General features: G+C 43.5%; 1 protein-coding gene across 1 annotated transcript in view; it reads left to right on the top strand.

The window, feature by feature from the left end:
* Positions 1 to 13,792, top strand: part of mcm3ap (minichromosome maintenance complex component 3 associated protein) — a 132,871-nt gene that overhangs the window by 19,869 nt on the left and 99,210 nt on the right. Inside the window, exons 4-5 of the mRNA XM_070876281.1 lie at positions 411 to 555; positions 6,604 to 6,809. Of these exons, the coding sequence (XP_070732382.1) occupies positions 411 to 555; positions 6,604 to 6,809 (351 nt within the window). The remainder of the gene's footprint in view (positions 1 to 410; positions 556 to 6,603; positions 6,810 to 13,792) is intronic.

The raw sequence follows: 13,792 nt of genomic DNA, 5'->3' as shown, positions 1-13,792 counted from the left end.
TGGTGAATGTGATGGAGACAGGAGAGGGGTTTAAGGAGATAGTTAGCAGTAGAGAATAGGAGCGGGAGGTTATTTTTGCAATCCAGAATGATCCTGGAATAGTGAGCAGTTTTTGTAGGCAAGAGTAGGAACAGATAATGTTATGTGTTTGAGCCAGATCTGGCGATAATGGCTAAACCAGTTGTCCGCCACATCCGTTCAAGTCTGCGCCCTTTTGACTTGAGGGAATGAAGATGGGGGTTGTACCAGGGGGAACGGCCAGCATGGGAGAGAGTAATCATTTTAATGGGTACTAGGGCATCAAACGTGGTGGATTAACAAAATGAAGCCTGGATAAAGACTATACTGATATCTCATAGTTATGAAGTAATAACTTCAGTTTTTCCCTCCTCCTGTCCCCGCACCTCTAGGTCCTGGAAAGAAGTCTTGTCGGGAAGAAATGGACATACCAAAAGGAGACGAAGGGAAGTGCAGCATGGACAAAGCTAATTTTGAGCACTCGCCTCTGCGCAATCCAACCACAAGATCTTGTGCTGCAGGAAGTACTGTGAACAGGTGACGCCATTTTACACATGTTGTGGATCTCCCATGGCATTGCCCAGAGAAGCTCAGGAGAAAGGGAATTTCCCTCAGTGCATTAGTGTTGTGGAGCTATAGCTATGGAGATTTGGAGCTAGGGCAGACATGTAGCTGCAGGCCTGTCTGTATGACAGATCAGTGTATAATGGAGAAAATCTTATTGAGATACCATTTAGAGGTCTGACAATGGTGATCCAAAATAAAGTGTGCAGGAGGAAATTTTAACATGTAGGTCGCTTTTTAATTCTTCCTCCTTTTGTCACCAGTTTTTATCTCCCAACCTTTCTATCATGAATCTGTTCGAGGTTATGGTTCCATGGATGCCAGTCATTCCAGCAACTAGCTGCCATATCTATTCTTCATGTGTCAGCCTTGATGATGATGATGATCAGTGCATTAGTGAGAAATGATATTGGCTCAGAAGATCAAGATGTTGAATCAGTTTGGGTGGAGATAAGAAATAATAAAGGGAAGAAGTCACTGGTGGGCGTAGTCTATAGGCCCCCTAACAGTAGCTACACGTTGGACAGAGTATAAATCAAGAAATAATGGAGGCTTGTAAGAAAGATATGGCAATAATCGTGGGTGATTTTAATCTTCATATTGATTGGACAAGTCAAATTGGCCAAGGTAGCCTTGAGGAAGAGTTGATAAGAGTGTATCCTTGGGATGGTTTCCTTGAAAATACGTTGCGGAATCAACCAGGGAGCAGACTATCTTGGATCTGGTACTGTGTAATGAGACAGGATTAATAAATGACCTCATAGTAAAGGATCCTCTACGAAAGAGTGATCATAACATGGTTGAATTTCAAATTCAGTTGGAGGATGAGAAAGTTGGATCTCAAACCAATGTCCTGATCTTAAATAAAGACGGTTACAAAGATATGAAGGCAGAGTTGGTGAAAGTGGACTGGGAAAATAGATTAAAGTGTAAAACGGTTGATAAACAGTGGCAAACATTTAAGGAGATATTTAATAACTCTCAACAAAAAAATATATTCCAGTGAGAAGGAAAGATTTTAGGAGAAGGGAGAACCATCCGTGGCTAACTAAGGAAGAAAAGGATGGTATCAAATTGAAAACAATGGCATACAAAATTGCCAAGATTAGTGGGAGGCCGGAGGTTTGGGAAATTTGTAAAAACCAGCAAAGGACGACTAAAAAAAAATGATAGAGGGAAGATAGATTATGAGAGTAAACTAGCAAAAAATATAAAAACAGGTAGTCTCGAGCTTCTACAGGTATATAAAAAGGAAGAGAGTAGCTAAAGTAAACATTGGTCCCTTAGAGGATGGGCCTGGAGAATTAATAATGGGAACAGGGAATTGGCAGAGACTTTGAACAAATATTTTGTATGGGTCTTAATGGTAGAAGACACTAAGTACATCCCAATAAAAAGAGGCTATAGGAAGGGAGGAACTTAAAATAATCACTATCAGTAAAGAAAAAGTAATCGGTAAAATAATGGGACTAAAGGTGGACAAGTCCCCTGGACTTGATGGCCTGCATCCTTGGGCCTTAAAAGAAGTGGATGCAGAGATAGTGGATGCATTGGTTGTATTCTACCAAAATTCCGTGGATTCTGGAGCGGTCCCAGCAGATTGGAAAACTGCAAATGGAACACCCCTATTTAAAAAAGGAGGCAGACGGAAAGCAGGAAACTATAGATCAGTTAGCCTAACATCTGTCGTTGGGAAAATGCTGGAGTCCAGTATTAAGGGAGCAGTCGCAGGACATTTGGAAAAGCGTAATACAATCAAGCAGAGTCAGCATGGTTTTATGAAAGGGGAATCATGTTTGATAAATTTGCTGGAGTTATTTGTGGCTGTAACGAGCAGGGTGGATAAGGGGGAACCAGTGGATGTGTATTTTGATTTCCAGATGGTATTCAATAAGGTGCCACATAAAAGGTTACTACACAAGATAGGAGCTCACTTGGTTGGGGGTAATATATTAGCATGGATAGCGGATTGGCTAACGAACAGAGAATCGTAATAAATGGGTCATTTTCCGGTTGGCAAACAGTAACGAGTGGAGTGCCACCGGGATCGGTGCTGGGCCTCAACTATTTACCGAGTGTAATGTAGCCAAGTTTGCTGACGATACAAAGATGGGTGGGAAAGCAAATTGTGAGGAGGACACAAAAAATCTGCAAAGGGATATAGACAGGCTAAGTGAATGGACAAACAATTAGCAGATGGAGTATCATGTGGGAAAGTGTGAGGTTATCCACTTTGGCAGAAAAAATAAAAGACAAATTATTATTTAAATGGAGAGAGATTACACAATGATGCAGTACAGAGGGACCTGGGGGTCCTTGTGCATGAAACACAAAATGTTAGTATGGTACAACAAGTAATGAGGAAGGCAAATGGAATGTTGGCCTTTATTGCAAGGAGGATGGAGTATAAAAGCAGAGAGGTCCTGCTACAATTTTACAGGGTATTGGTGAGGCCACACCTAGAGTACTGCCTACAGTTTTGTTCTCATTTAAGAAGGGATATACTTGCATCGAAGGCAGTTCAGAGAAGATTCACTAGGTTGATTCCGGAGATGAAGGGGTTGACTTATGGAGAAAGGTTGAGCAGGTTGGACCTATACTGATTGGAGTTTAGAATGTTGAGGTGATCTTATTTAAACATGTAAGATACTGAGGGGGCTCGAGAAGATAGATGCAGAGAGGATGTTTCCCCTCGTGGGCTATTCTAGAACTGGGGTTATACTTTCAGAATAAGGGGTCGCCCATTTAAAACTGAGGTGAGGAGGCATTTCCTCTGAAGGTCGTAAATCTGTGGAATTCTCTGCCCCAGGGAGCTGTGGAGGCTGGGTTATTGAATATATTTAAGGTGGAGATAGATAGATTTTTGAGCGATAAGGTAGTGAAGGGTTATGGGAAGCAGGCAGGGAAGTGGAGCTGAGCCCAAGATCAGATCAGCCATGATCTTATTAAATGCGGAGCAGGCTCGAGGGTTCAAATGGCCTACTCCTGCTCCTCTTTCTTGTGTTCTTATGAGTATTGGCAGGGCATTCGACTGAGGAGACATCACAGCTGAGTCTGATCTGGCCCTCACACATGTCCATACGCACAGTTTCAGCTGGGTAGAGATTTGGGGTAGAAGGTCTAGTTGATCTTTCTCCTCTCTGGTACAGGTGTACTGAAGCCAATTGTTGGTCTCCAACACCCACTCTGGTTGAGGTCATCGAACCTGGCATAGATTAGGGATAACATCTGACTACTGGTGTATTAGTTCCATTCAGATTAATATTACAAGGTTCCAAAAGGCAACAGAAAGCCAGCTTCCAGTAGTCAATTATTTTGTTTAACGATTGGTATTTATATCGTTCCTTTTAATGTAGAAAAACATCCTAAGGTACTTCACAGAGGCATATTCAGAAAAAAAGGTCAGAATTGGGGGAACCAAATGTTTAGGGGAAGTGAGCGTTTTAGGTCTGGAAAAGGTTTCAGTGATGGAGAGGAGTGAGGCCATGAGGAAATTTAAGTAAGAGGATGCACCATTTTAAAATTGAAATGTTGGAGGACTGGGAGCCAATGTAGGTCAGCGAACTATGGGTGTTGGGTGAGTGGTGTGGGATTGGATACAGGCAGCAAAATTTTGGACGAGCTGAGATTTATGGAGGATGTGAAGCCGGCCAGGAGAGAATTGGAATAGTTGAGTCTAGAGGTGACCGGCATAGATAAGGGTTTCAGCAGCAGATGGGCTGAAACAGATGATACGGATGTTTGGAATCAGTGGCAAGAGTGCGGAGTTTATGGCAGGGGCTGAAAATTATGGCTTCAGTCTTCCCAGTTGAAACTGGATGATTCTGCAGCTCATCCAAGATTTGATGTCGGATAAGCAGGTTGACCACACACTGGCTGAGGGAGATGATGGAGAGGTAGAGTTGGGTGTCCTCATCGTACAAGTGGAAATTGCTGTTATCAAGGGGCAGCATATAGATTGTTGGGGGACTCCAGAGGCAATGGGATGAGAGAAAAGCCATTGCTGGAGATGCTCTGGTTTTGTATAGAAAAGTATGGAACCAAGGCAGTCAGACTTAGCTAGACAACCAAGGAGGAGGATGAGAGAGGATGCAGTGGGATAGTTAATCAGTCACGTAGGATGTCATTTGTGACTTTGGTTAAGGTCATTTGGTGCTGTGGGACGGCAGAAACCTGATGGAGAAGTTCAAACATGGAGTTGTGGGAAAGACTAGCACAGATTTGTGAGTCGACAAAATGTAAAAAGACTTGGGTCCTGGAGGTGAAAGAAGTGCTTTGGCCAATCTCCATCAGAACATTAAGACAACCTTCTGTACTGATTTGTGGAATGAAATTGTGTGTATTAACCTCCGCTTTGAAGGCCATGGCCAATTGCTTTTCAATACTGTTGGGTACAAGAAACGAAATGCAACTGTCCTAACTGTTCGTTGTCCGCCTGCCTTATTGTTATCATCTCTTGTGCTAGTGAAGTTCTCATTTCAATTCACACAATACATTACCTCTGTTATTAAGATGACCTTCAATGGGGTGGCCTCTGTCACCGGGTGAGTTTGTCAGTCTAGGGCAGGGGTGAGTCCTGGCTAACACTGGATGGGTTTATCCAGGGGAGGGTCCTGGGCTAATGCTGGGTGATTTTACTCAGGGGTGGGTCCTGGCTAACACTGGGTGGGTTTACCCAGGGGAGGGTCCTGGCTAACACTGGGTTGGTTTATCCAGGGGAGGGTCCCAGTGTAACCCTTGGTGGATTTACTGTAAGTGGTTTCTCTTGGGTGTTTTCGATGCACCCCTACGTTACAATAGTTCTAGACCTGGGAGTGATTACTGTACTGAACAGATGAATGAGTTACAGACAAATACCTTGGTCTCAATCGGCAATGCTTTATTAAAGCTACCTCAACACAGCAAAACTACAAGTAAACACAGTGACGATGTAGTACAATACAATACCCTGGCGTGTCTAAACCGCCCCTATCCCGAAGTACCCAACATCTAAACCCTCTGCTCAGATTCACAGTGTACCCCCGAATCTGTACCGACCGGCTGGGCGTACCCCTATGGTCCTTGCAGCAAAACCTCTCCACTAAAACCTTTCTAAGGCTTGGTTGGGAGAACCCAGTACACCTCCTCACACTGGGTGTGATCTTAAAGATATGTGGGCAGGGATGATGCTCACCGATTTGTTGGCTTACTCACTGCTTCTCCTGGTGAAAATGTGCCTCTTCTGGTTTCTTCTCTCCGTTCCACACAAATTGCTCGGCTCTTGTAGAAGCGAAGTGAGAGAGCGAGCTGTGACCATACAGCCCCCTTTATATCCCCAGTTCGTTTGCCTTTTCTGGCCGAATAAAGTTTTTCCTTGTTTCGAGGCTTCCTATTTGTGTGGCTTCTTCTGGCCCAATAAAGTTTTTCCTTGTTTCGAGGCTTCGTGTTTTGAGTCCAGTGTTGGCATTTCATTTCCAACCGGTCTGGTGCTTAATGGCATTCTATTCTGGTTTCCTGCCTCTCGGGGTTCTCTCATCCAGGTAATGACTTGATCACCGATCAGTTCATATCTGATCTAACTCTGACGAGTTCACATTGCTTAACAATGGACCTTCTTTGCCCATTACCTGTGATGAGTTCCTTATCCTGGCCATTGGAACTTCTCAGACCACCCCCACCCATCAGACATGGATTTCAAGTACAACATGGAAAAGTACCTGGGCCCCTCCCATAAAAGGCTTCCAGCTTTTTTTTCTGCAGTGAGAAATATTAAAACTCAATGTCCAGATAATGTCCAACAATCCTTGTGGAGCCAATGCCTACATTACCCAGGGCTAACACTGGCTGAGTTTGTCAATCTAGGGCAGTGGTGGATTCTGTAAAGCTGTAGGTGGGTTCATCAATGTGCTGTATGAAGATGTTCACATGCATGATCCAGCATCCTCTTTTAAGGGCAAAATGAATGTGAGGGGCTAACTGAGGGAAGAAATATGGGAAGAATTGGGGTTTAAAAAATCGGATGTTAATTGGATTTGTTCGCAGGTCGCCAGTTAAGAAAGCATCTTCTTCAAAGAGCCTGCAGCCTGAGAATGAATCCCAGGAATCACTGGGGATGGAAGATCAGGCATCCGTATCTGAGCGTGCAGCAACTCTACCTTCTTCCCTCGCTCATCTGATTGGCACAGTTGCCGTTAATCCTGAGGAGAAATACAGGGTACTTGACCAGCGGGACAAGTTATTGAGACAAGGTAATGATGCATCACTTCTTGTTGGTGAAACTCACTATTATTCAGATACTAATTGATCTCAAACAGCATAAGAACTAGGAGTAGGAGCAATGTTCCCTCGAATTATTTTTTTGTGTGCAGGCCCTTTAACTGGCTGCACGGTACATTAAAATTATCACGTATGCGCGGTTTCTTCCATTTCAAAGCCAGTGAACGAGCTGCCCGGGACCTCCAAACTGCTGCGTGACTACGAGACTCAGTGGGAATGTTAAGCAGGAGTAGGCCATTTGGCCCTTCGAGCCTGTTCCGCCATTCAATAAGATCATCACTGACCTTCTACCTCAACTCCACCTTCCTGCACTGTCCTCGTATCCCTTGATTCCCTTAATATCAAAAAATCTATCGATCTCTGTCTCGAATATATGATTTGTCCAAGAGCTAGATTTTCCATCCATTGACAGTGAACCATCTGGTTGTCCTGCTTTTTTACCATTCTTTAATTCCTTCTCTTTGTAACAAATGCCATTGAGTGAAAATGTCATTTGGGTCTGGACTTTTATTTGATTCATTGCTATTCAATTCTAGTTTATGGGAAAATAAGTGAAGAATGTTCCAAATAATTATCCATGTCTCTACCAGACTGGAGCAAGGTTTTCAGGAGCTGTTTTTCTGGCACCTTTTCCAAATAGAATAAAGTAACACCATGATGGGGAGGTCATGTATTACTTGGAAAATAAGAATTTAAATGGAACAGAGGCGCAAAGGGATCTCGGAGTACAAATTCACAAATCACAAAGTATTGACACAGGTCAACAGGGCCATAAAAAAGCAAACCAAGCACCAGGGTTTATTTCTAGAGGGATAGAATTGAAAAGTAGGGAAGTTATACTAAACCTGTATCGAACCTTGGTTGGGACATATAGAGCACTGAGTACAGTTCTGGTCGCAATATTATAAAAAGGATATAGGGAAAGGTGCAGAGAAGATTTACAAGGATGATACCAGAAATGCGAGGAATACATATCAGGAAAGGCTGAACAGGCTTTCTTTTGGAAAAAAGGCTCAGAAGTGACCTAATGGAGGTCTTTAAAATTATGAAACGTTTTGATAGAGTAGATAGAGTGTTTTCACTTGAGGGAGAGCATAACGAGAGGCCGTCAATATAAGATAGTCACCGAGAAATCAAATAGGGAATTCAGAAGAAACTTCTTAACCCAAAGAGTGGTGAGAATGTGGAACTTGCTGCCACAAGGGAGTGGTTGAAGCAAGAAGTATGGATACATTTAAGGGGCGGTTAGATAAGCATATGAGAGAGAAGGGAATAGAGGGTTATGCTGATAGATTTAGATGAGGAAAGACAAGGGGAGGATCAAGTGGCGCCTAAGCACTGGCATGGACTGGTTGGGCCGAATGGCCTGTTTCTGTGCTGTATATCCTATGTAATACAACAACAACTTGTATCTATAGAGCACCTTTAGCATAATGAAAAGTCCTAAGGCGCATCACAGGAGTGTTATGAGATGAAAAAATTTGACACCGAGCCGCACAAGTAGAAATTAACGCAGGCTTGGTCAAAGAGGTATGTTTTAAGGAGCGTCTTAAAGGAGGAAAGTGAGGTAGAGATGCAGGCAGGTTTAGGCAGGGAGTTCCAGAGCTTGGGGCTTAGGCAACAGAAGGCACAGCCACCAATGCGATTATAATCAGGGATGCACAGGAGGGCAGAATTAGAGGAGCGCAGACGTCTCTGGATGGGGGGTTGTGGGGCTGGAGGAGATTACAGAGATAAGGAGGGGCGAGGCCATGCAAGGATTTGAAAATAAGGATCAGAATTTTGAAATCAAGGCATTGCTTAATCGAAAGCCAATGTAGGTCAGTGAGCACAGGAGAGATGGGTGAGTGCGAGCTAGAACATCTCTAGTTTATGTAGGGTAGAACGTGGGAGGCCAGCCAGGAGTGCGTTGGAATAGTCAAGTCTAGAGGTAACAAAGGCAGGAATGAAGGCTTCAACAGTGGATGAGCTGAGGCAAGGACGGAGACGGGTGATATAAAAGAGGTGGAAATAGGTGGTCTTAGTTAGGCTGCGGATATGTGGTCGAAAGCAAATTTTAGGGTCAAATACGACACAAAGGTTGCAAACAGTCTGGATTCAGCCTCCGATAGAAGTTGGGGAGAGGGATGGAGTCAGTGGCTAGGGAACGGAGTTTGTGGCGGGGATTGAAAACAATGACTTTGGCCTTCCCAATATTTAATTGGAGATAACTTCTCATCCAGAACTAGATGTCAGAGTAGCAGTCTGATAATTTAGAGACCGTGGGGGTGGTCAAGAGAAGTAGTAGTGAAGTAGAGCTGGGTGTCATCAGCGTACATGTGGAAACTGATGCTGTTTCTGGATGATGTCACCAAGGAGCAACATGTAGATGAGAAATAGGAGGGGGCCATGATGGGGGACACCAGAGGTAATGATGTGGGGCTGGGTAGAGAAGCCATTGCAGGTGATTCTCTGGCTACGATTAGATAGAAAAGAATGGAACCAGGCAAGTGCAGTCTCACTTAGCTGATACAGGCTGCAGACATAAGACACATGAAATAGGAGCTGGAGTAGGCCATTTGGCACCTCGAGCCTACTCCGCCATTTAATAAGATCATGGCTGATCTGATCATGGACTCAGCTCCACTTCCCTGTCGCTCCCCGTGACCATTTATTCTCTTAGCGCTCAAAAATCTGTCTATCTCCGACTTAAATATATTCAATGACCCAGCCTCCACAGCTCTCTGGGGCAGAGAATTCCATAGACTTACAACCCTCTGAGAAGAAATTCCTCCTCCTCATCTCAGTTTTAAATAGGTGGCCCCTTATTCTGAGACTATGTCCCCTAGTTTTACTTTCTCCTATGAGTGGAAATATCCTCTCTGCAACCACCTTGTCGCGCACCCTCATTATCTTATATGTTTCGATAAGATACCTCTCATTCTTCTGAACTCCAACGAGTGTAGGCTCAACCTAACTACATAAGTCAACCCCCTCATCTCTGGAATCAACCTAGTGAACCTTCTCTGCACAGCCTTCCTTGCAAGTATATCCTTCCTTAAATACAGAGACCAAAACTGTCAGCAGTACTCTAGGTGTAGCCTCACTAATATCCTGTACAGTTGTAGCAAGACTTCTCTGCTTTTCTATCCCCCTTGCAATAAAGGCCAACATTCCATTTGCCTTCCTGATCACTTGCTGTACCTGCAAACTACCTTTTTGTGTTTCATGCACAAGGACTCCCAGGTCCTTCTGTTCTGCAGCACTTTGCAATTTTTTTCCATTTTAGATTATAATTTGCTTTTCTATCTGTTCTGCCAAAGTGGATAACCTCACATTTTCCCACATTATACACCATCTGCCAAATTTTTGCCCACTCGCCTAGCCTGTCTATATCCCTTTGCAGATTTTTTGTGTCCTCCTCACAATTTGCCTTCCCACCCATCTTTGTACATCAATAAACTTGGCTACATTACACTCGGTCCCTTCATCCAAGTCATTAATATAGATTGTAACTAGTTGAGGCCCCAACACCGATCCCTGTGGCACCCCACTAGTTACTGTTTGCCAACCGGAAAATAATCCATTTATCCCAACAAGTCAGAAAGGTCAGGAGGGGAGATTGAAGAAAAACTGGAGGAAGATGTGAGGTGAGGTGAGGTCAGGGCTGAGGCAGAGGCTTCCTTGGAGGAAGTTTGGCTCAGTGGGCTAGATGAAGGAAGGGTAGAGGCGGTCGAACGGATGGTCTCAATCTTAGAGACTAAGAAGTCCATGAGCTTCTCACACTTATTGTCGGAGGTGAGGGTGGAGACTGGGGATGTGGGTTTTAAAGACGTTTAACAGTGGAGAATAGAAGCCGGGGTTTATCTTTACATTCCAGAATGATTCTGGAATGTAATCAATTTTGGCAGATGAGAGCAGGATCCGATAGTGATTTTGTGGTCCAGCCAGATGTAGCTAAACCACTTGTCCGCCATATTCGTTGAAGTCTGTGTCCCTTGGACTTAAGGGAGCAAAGATCAGGACTGTAGCAGGGGAATGGCCGGGGTGAGAGGGCATCACGGGTGGTGGTGAGGGTGTGATTGAGCAGATCAGCAGCTGCAGAAATGTCATGGTGAATGGATGGCCAAAGGCTGGATAGTTTAGAGTTCAGTTGTAAGAGAGTCAGGTGAGAGATTTTTCCAGGGGCGGACACAGAAGGAGATAGTGTTGGGGGATGTCGGTAGAGAGCGATACGAGGAAGTGGTCATAGATTGGCTTATTTGCGATTGACACAATGGGAGTAGCGAGGCCACGAGAGATGGCAAGGTCAAGAAGCTGGCTATGTATATGGGTTGGGAGTTTACATGGAGGGAGAGATTAAGGGAGGACAGGAGGCAAGTGAACTCGGAGGAGAGAAAGCACGGTGAATTGAGATGGATGTTGAAATCACCAAGGATGAGAAGTCGTTCGGTGCAGAGGCAGACGGAGGAAAGTAGTGACGAAATATCGGTAATAATATTTTTATGGTACTATGGTAGAGAACAAGAATTTTAAATGAGAAGGGTGGAATAGGGTGAGATGCTCAAAGGACGAGAAAGTGCCAGAGGAGTAGGAGGACAGTCCAAAGTGTGATTTGCTGATGAGCCACACTGCCACCACAGTGGTCTGAATGGGACACAAGAACATATAAGAAATAGGAGCAGGAGTAGGCCATTTGGCCCCTCAAACCTGCTCTGCCATTCAATAAGATCATGGCCGATCTAATTTTGGCCTCAACTCCATTTTTCTGCCTGTCCCCACAACCTTCAGCTCCCCTATCGTTCCAAAATCTGTCTATCTCCACCTTAAATATATTCAATAACACCGCCTCAACAGCTCTCTGGGGTAGAGAATTGCAAAGACTCATGACCCTCTGAGAGAAGAAATTCCCACTCATATTCATTTTAAATGTGCGACCCCTTATTCTGAAACAATGTCCCCTAGTTCTCGATGCCCCCACGAGGGGAATCATCCTCTCGGCATCTACTCTGTCAAGCCCCCTCAGAATCTTATACATTTCAATAAGATCACATCTCATTCTTCTAAACTCTAGTGAGTATAGGTCCAACCTGCTCAACCTTTATTCATAAGACAACGCCTTCATCTCCGGACTCAACCTAGTGAACCGTCTCTGAATTGCCTCCAGTGCAAGTATATCCCTCCTTAAATAAGGAGACCAAAACTGTACGCAGTACTCCAGGTGTGGTCTCACAAACTCCCTGTACAGTTGTAGCAAGACTTCCCTACTTTTATTCTCCATTCCTCTTGCAATAAATTCCTACATTCCATTTGCCTTCCTAATTACTTGCTGTACTGCATGCTAACAAGAACCCCCAGATCTCCCTCTACCGCAGCCTTTTGTAGCCTCTCTCCATTTAAAAAATAATTTGCTTTTTTATTCTTCCTACCAAAGTGGATAACCTCACATTTTCTCTCAGTATACTCCATCTGCCAAATCTTTTCCCACTCACTTAACCTATCTATATCCCATTGCAGATTCTTTGTGTCCTCTTCACAACTTGCTTTCCCACCTTTGTATCATCAGCAGATGTGGCTACATTACACTCTGTTCCCTCATCCAAGTCATGAATATAGATTGTTAATAGTTGGGGTCCCAGCATTAATCCCTGTGGCAACCTGCCAGTTAGTTTGCCAACCTGAAAATTGCCCATTTATCCCGACTTTTTTTTTCTGTTTGCCAATCCTCTATCTATGCTAATATATTACCCCAAACCCCATGAGCTCTTATCTTGTCTTCTACCGTGAAGACTGATACAAAATATTTGTTCACTGTCTCTGCCATTTCCGTTTCCCATTATTAATTCCCCAGCCTCATCCTCAAAGGGAACAATGTTTACTTTAGCTACTCTCTTCCTTTTTATATACTTGTAGAAGCTCTTATTGTCTGTTTTTATATTTTACTGTCATAATCTATCTTCACCCACTTTATTTTTTTTTAGTCGTCCTTTTCTGGTTTCTAAAAATCTCCCAATCCTCTGGCCTACCATTAATCTTCGCAACATTAATTTCAATTTGAAACCATCCTTAACTTCCTTAGTTAGTCACTAAGGAAGGATGGTTCATCCTTCCTCTTAGTATCTTTCTTTCTTATTAGAATATATCTTTGCTGAGAGTTATGAAATATCTCCTTAAAATGTCTGCCACTGCTTATCTACCCTGTTGCCCTTTAATCTATTTTCCCAGTCTGCTTTAGCCAACTCTGCCTTCATGCCTTTGTAATTGCCTTTATTTAAGTTCAGGACACTCGTTTGAGACCCAGGTTTCTCACCCTCCAACTGAATTTGAGATTCTAACATGCTATGATCACTCTTCCATAGAGGATCCTTTACTATGAAATCATTAATTAATCCTATCTCATTACACATTAGTAAATCTAAATTGGCCTGCTCCCTGGTTGGTTCCATAATGTATTGTTCTAAGAAACCATCCCGAATACACTCTATGAACTCGTCCTCCCCTCCTTTGCCAATTTGATTTGTCTAATTTATATGAAGATTAAAATCGTCCATGATTATTGCCGTACCTTTCTTAACAAAACTCCATTATTTCTTGATTTATACTCTCCTACAGTGTAGCTACAGTTAGGAGGCCTGTAGACTACTCCCACCAGTGACTTCTTTCCCATATTATTTCTTATCTCCACCTAAACTGATTCTACATCTTGAAAATCTGAGCCAATATCATTTTTCATGACTGCACTGATCTCGTCCTTTATTAACAAAGCTATCCCACCACCTTTTCCTTTCTGTGTCTATCCTTCCAAAATGACAAATAACCCTGAATATTCATTTCCCAGCCTTGGTCACCTTGCAACCACGTCTCTGTAATGGCTACCCATTTATTTCTATTTGTGCCGTCAGCTCATCTATTTTGTTATGAATGCTGCGTACATTCAGATAACATAGAAATTTATGACTCAGAAGGAGGCCATTTC

This window comes from Pristiophorus japonicus, chromosome 3, assembly GCF_044704955.1.
Source record: "Pristiophorus japonicus isolate sPriJap1 chromosome 3, sPriJap1.hap1, whole genome shotgun sequence".
In the NCBI taxonomy this organism is placed as follows: Eukaryota; Metazoa; Chordata; class Chondrichthyes; family Pristiophoridae; genus Pristiophorus; species Pristiophorus japonicus.
This window is presented reverse-complemented; position numbering and strand designations above follow the sequence as displayed.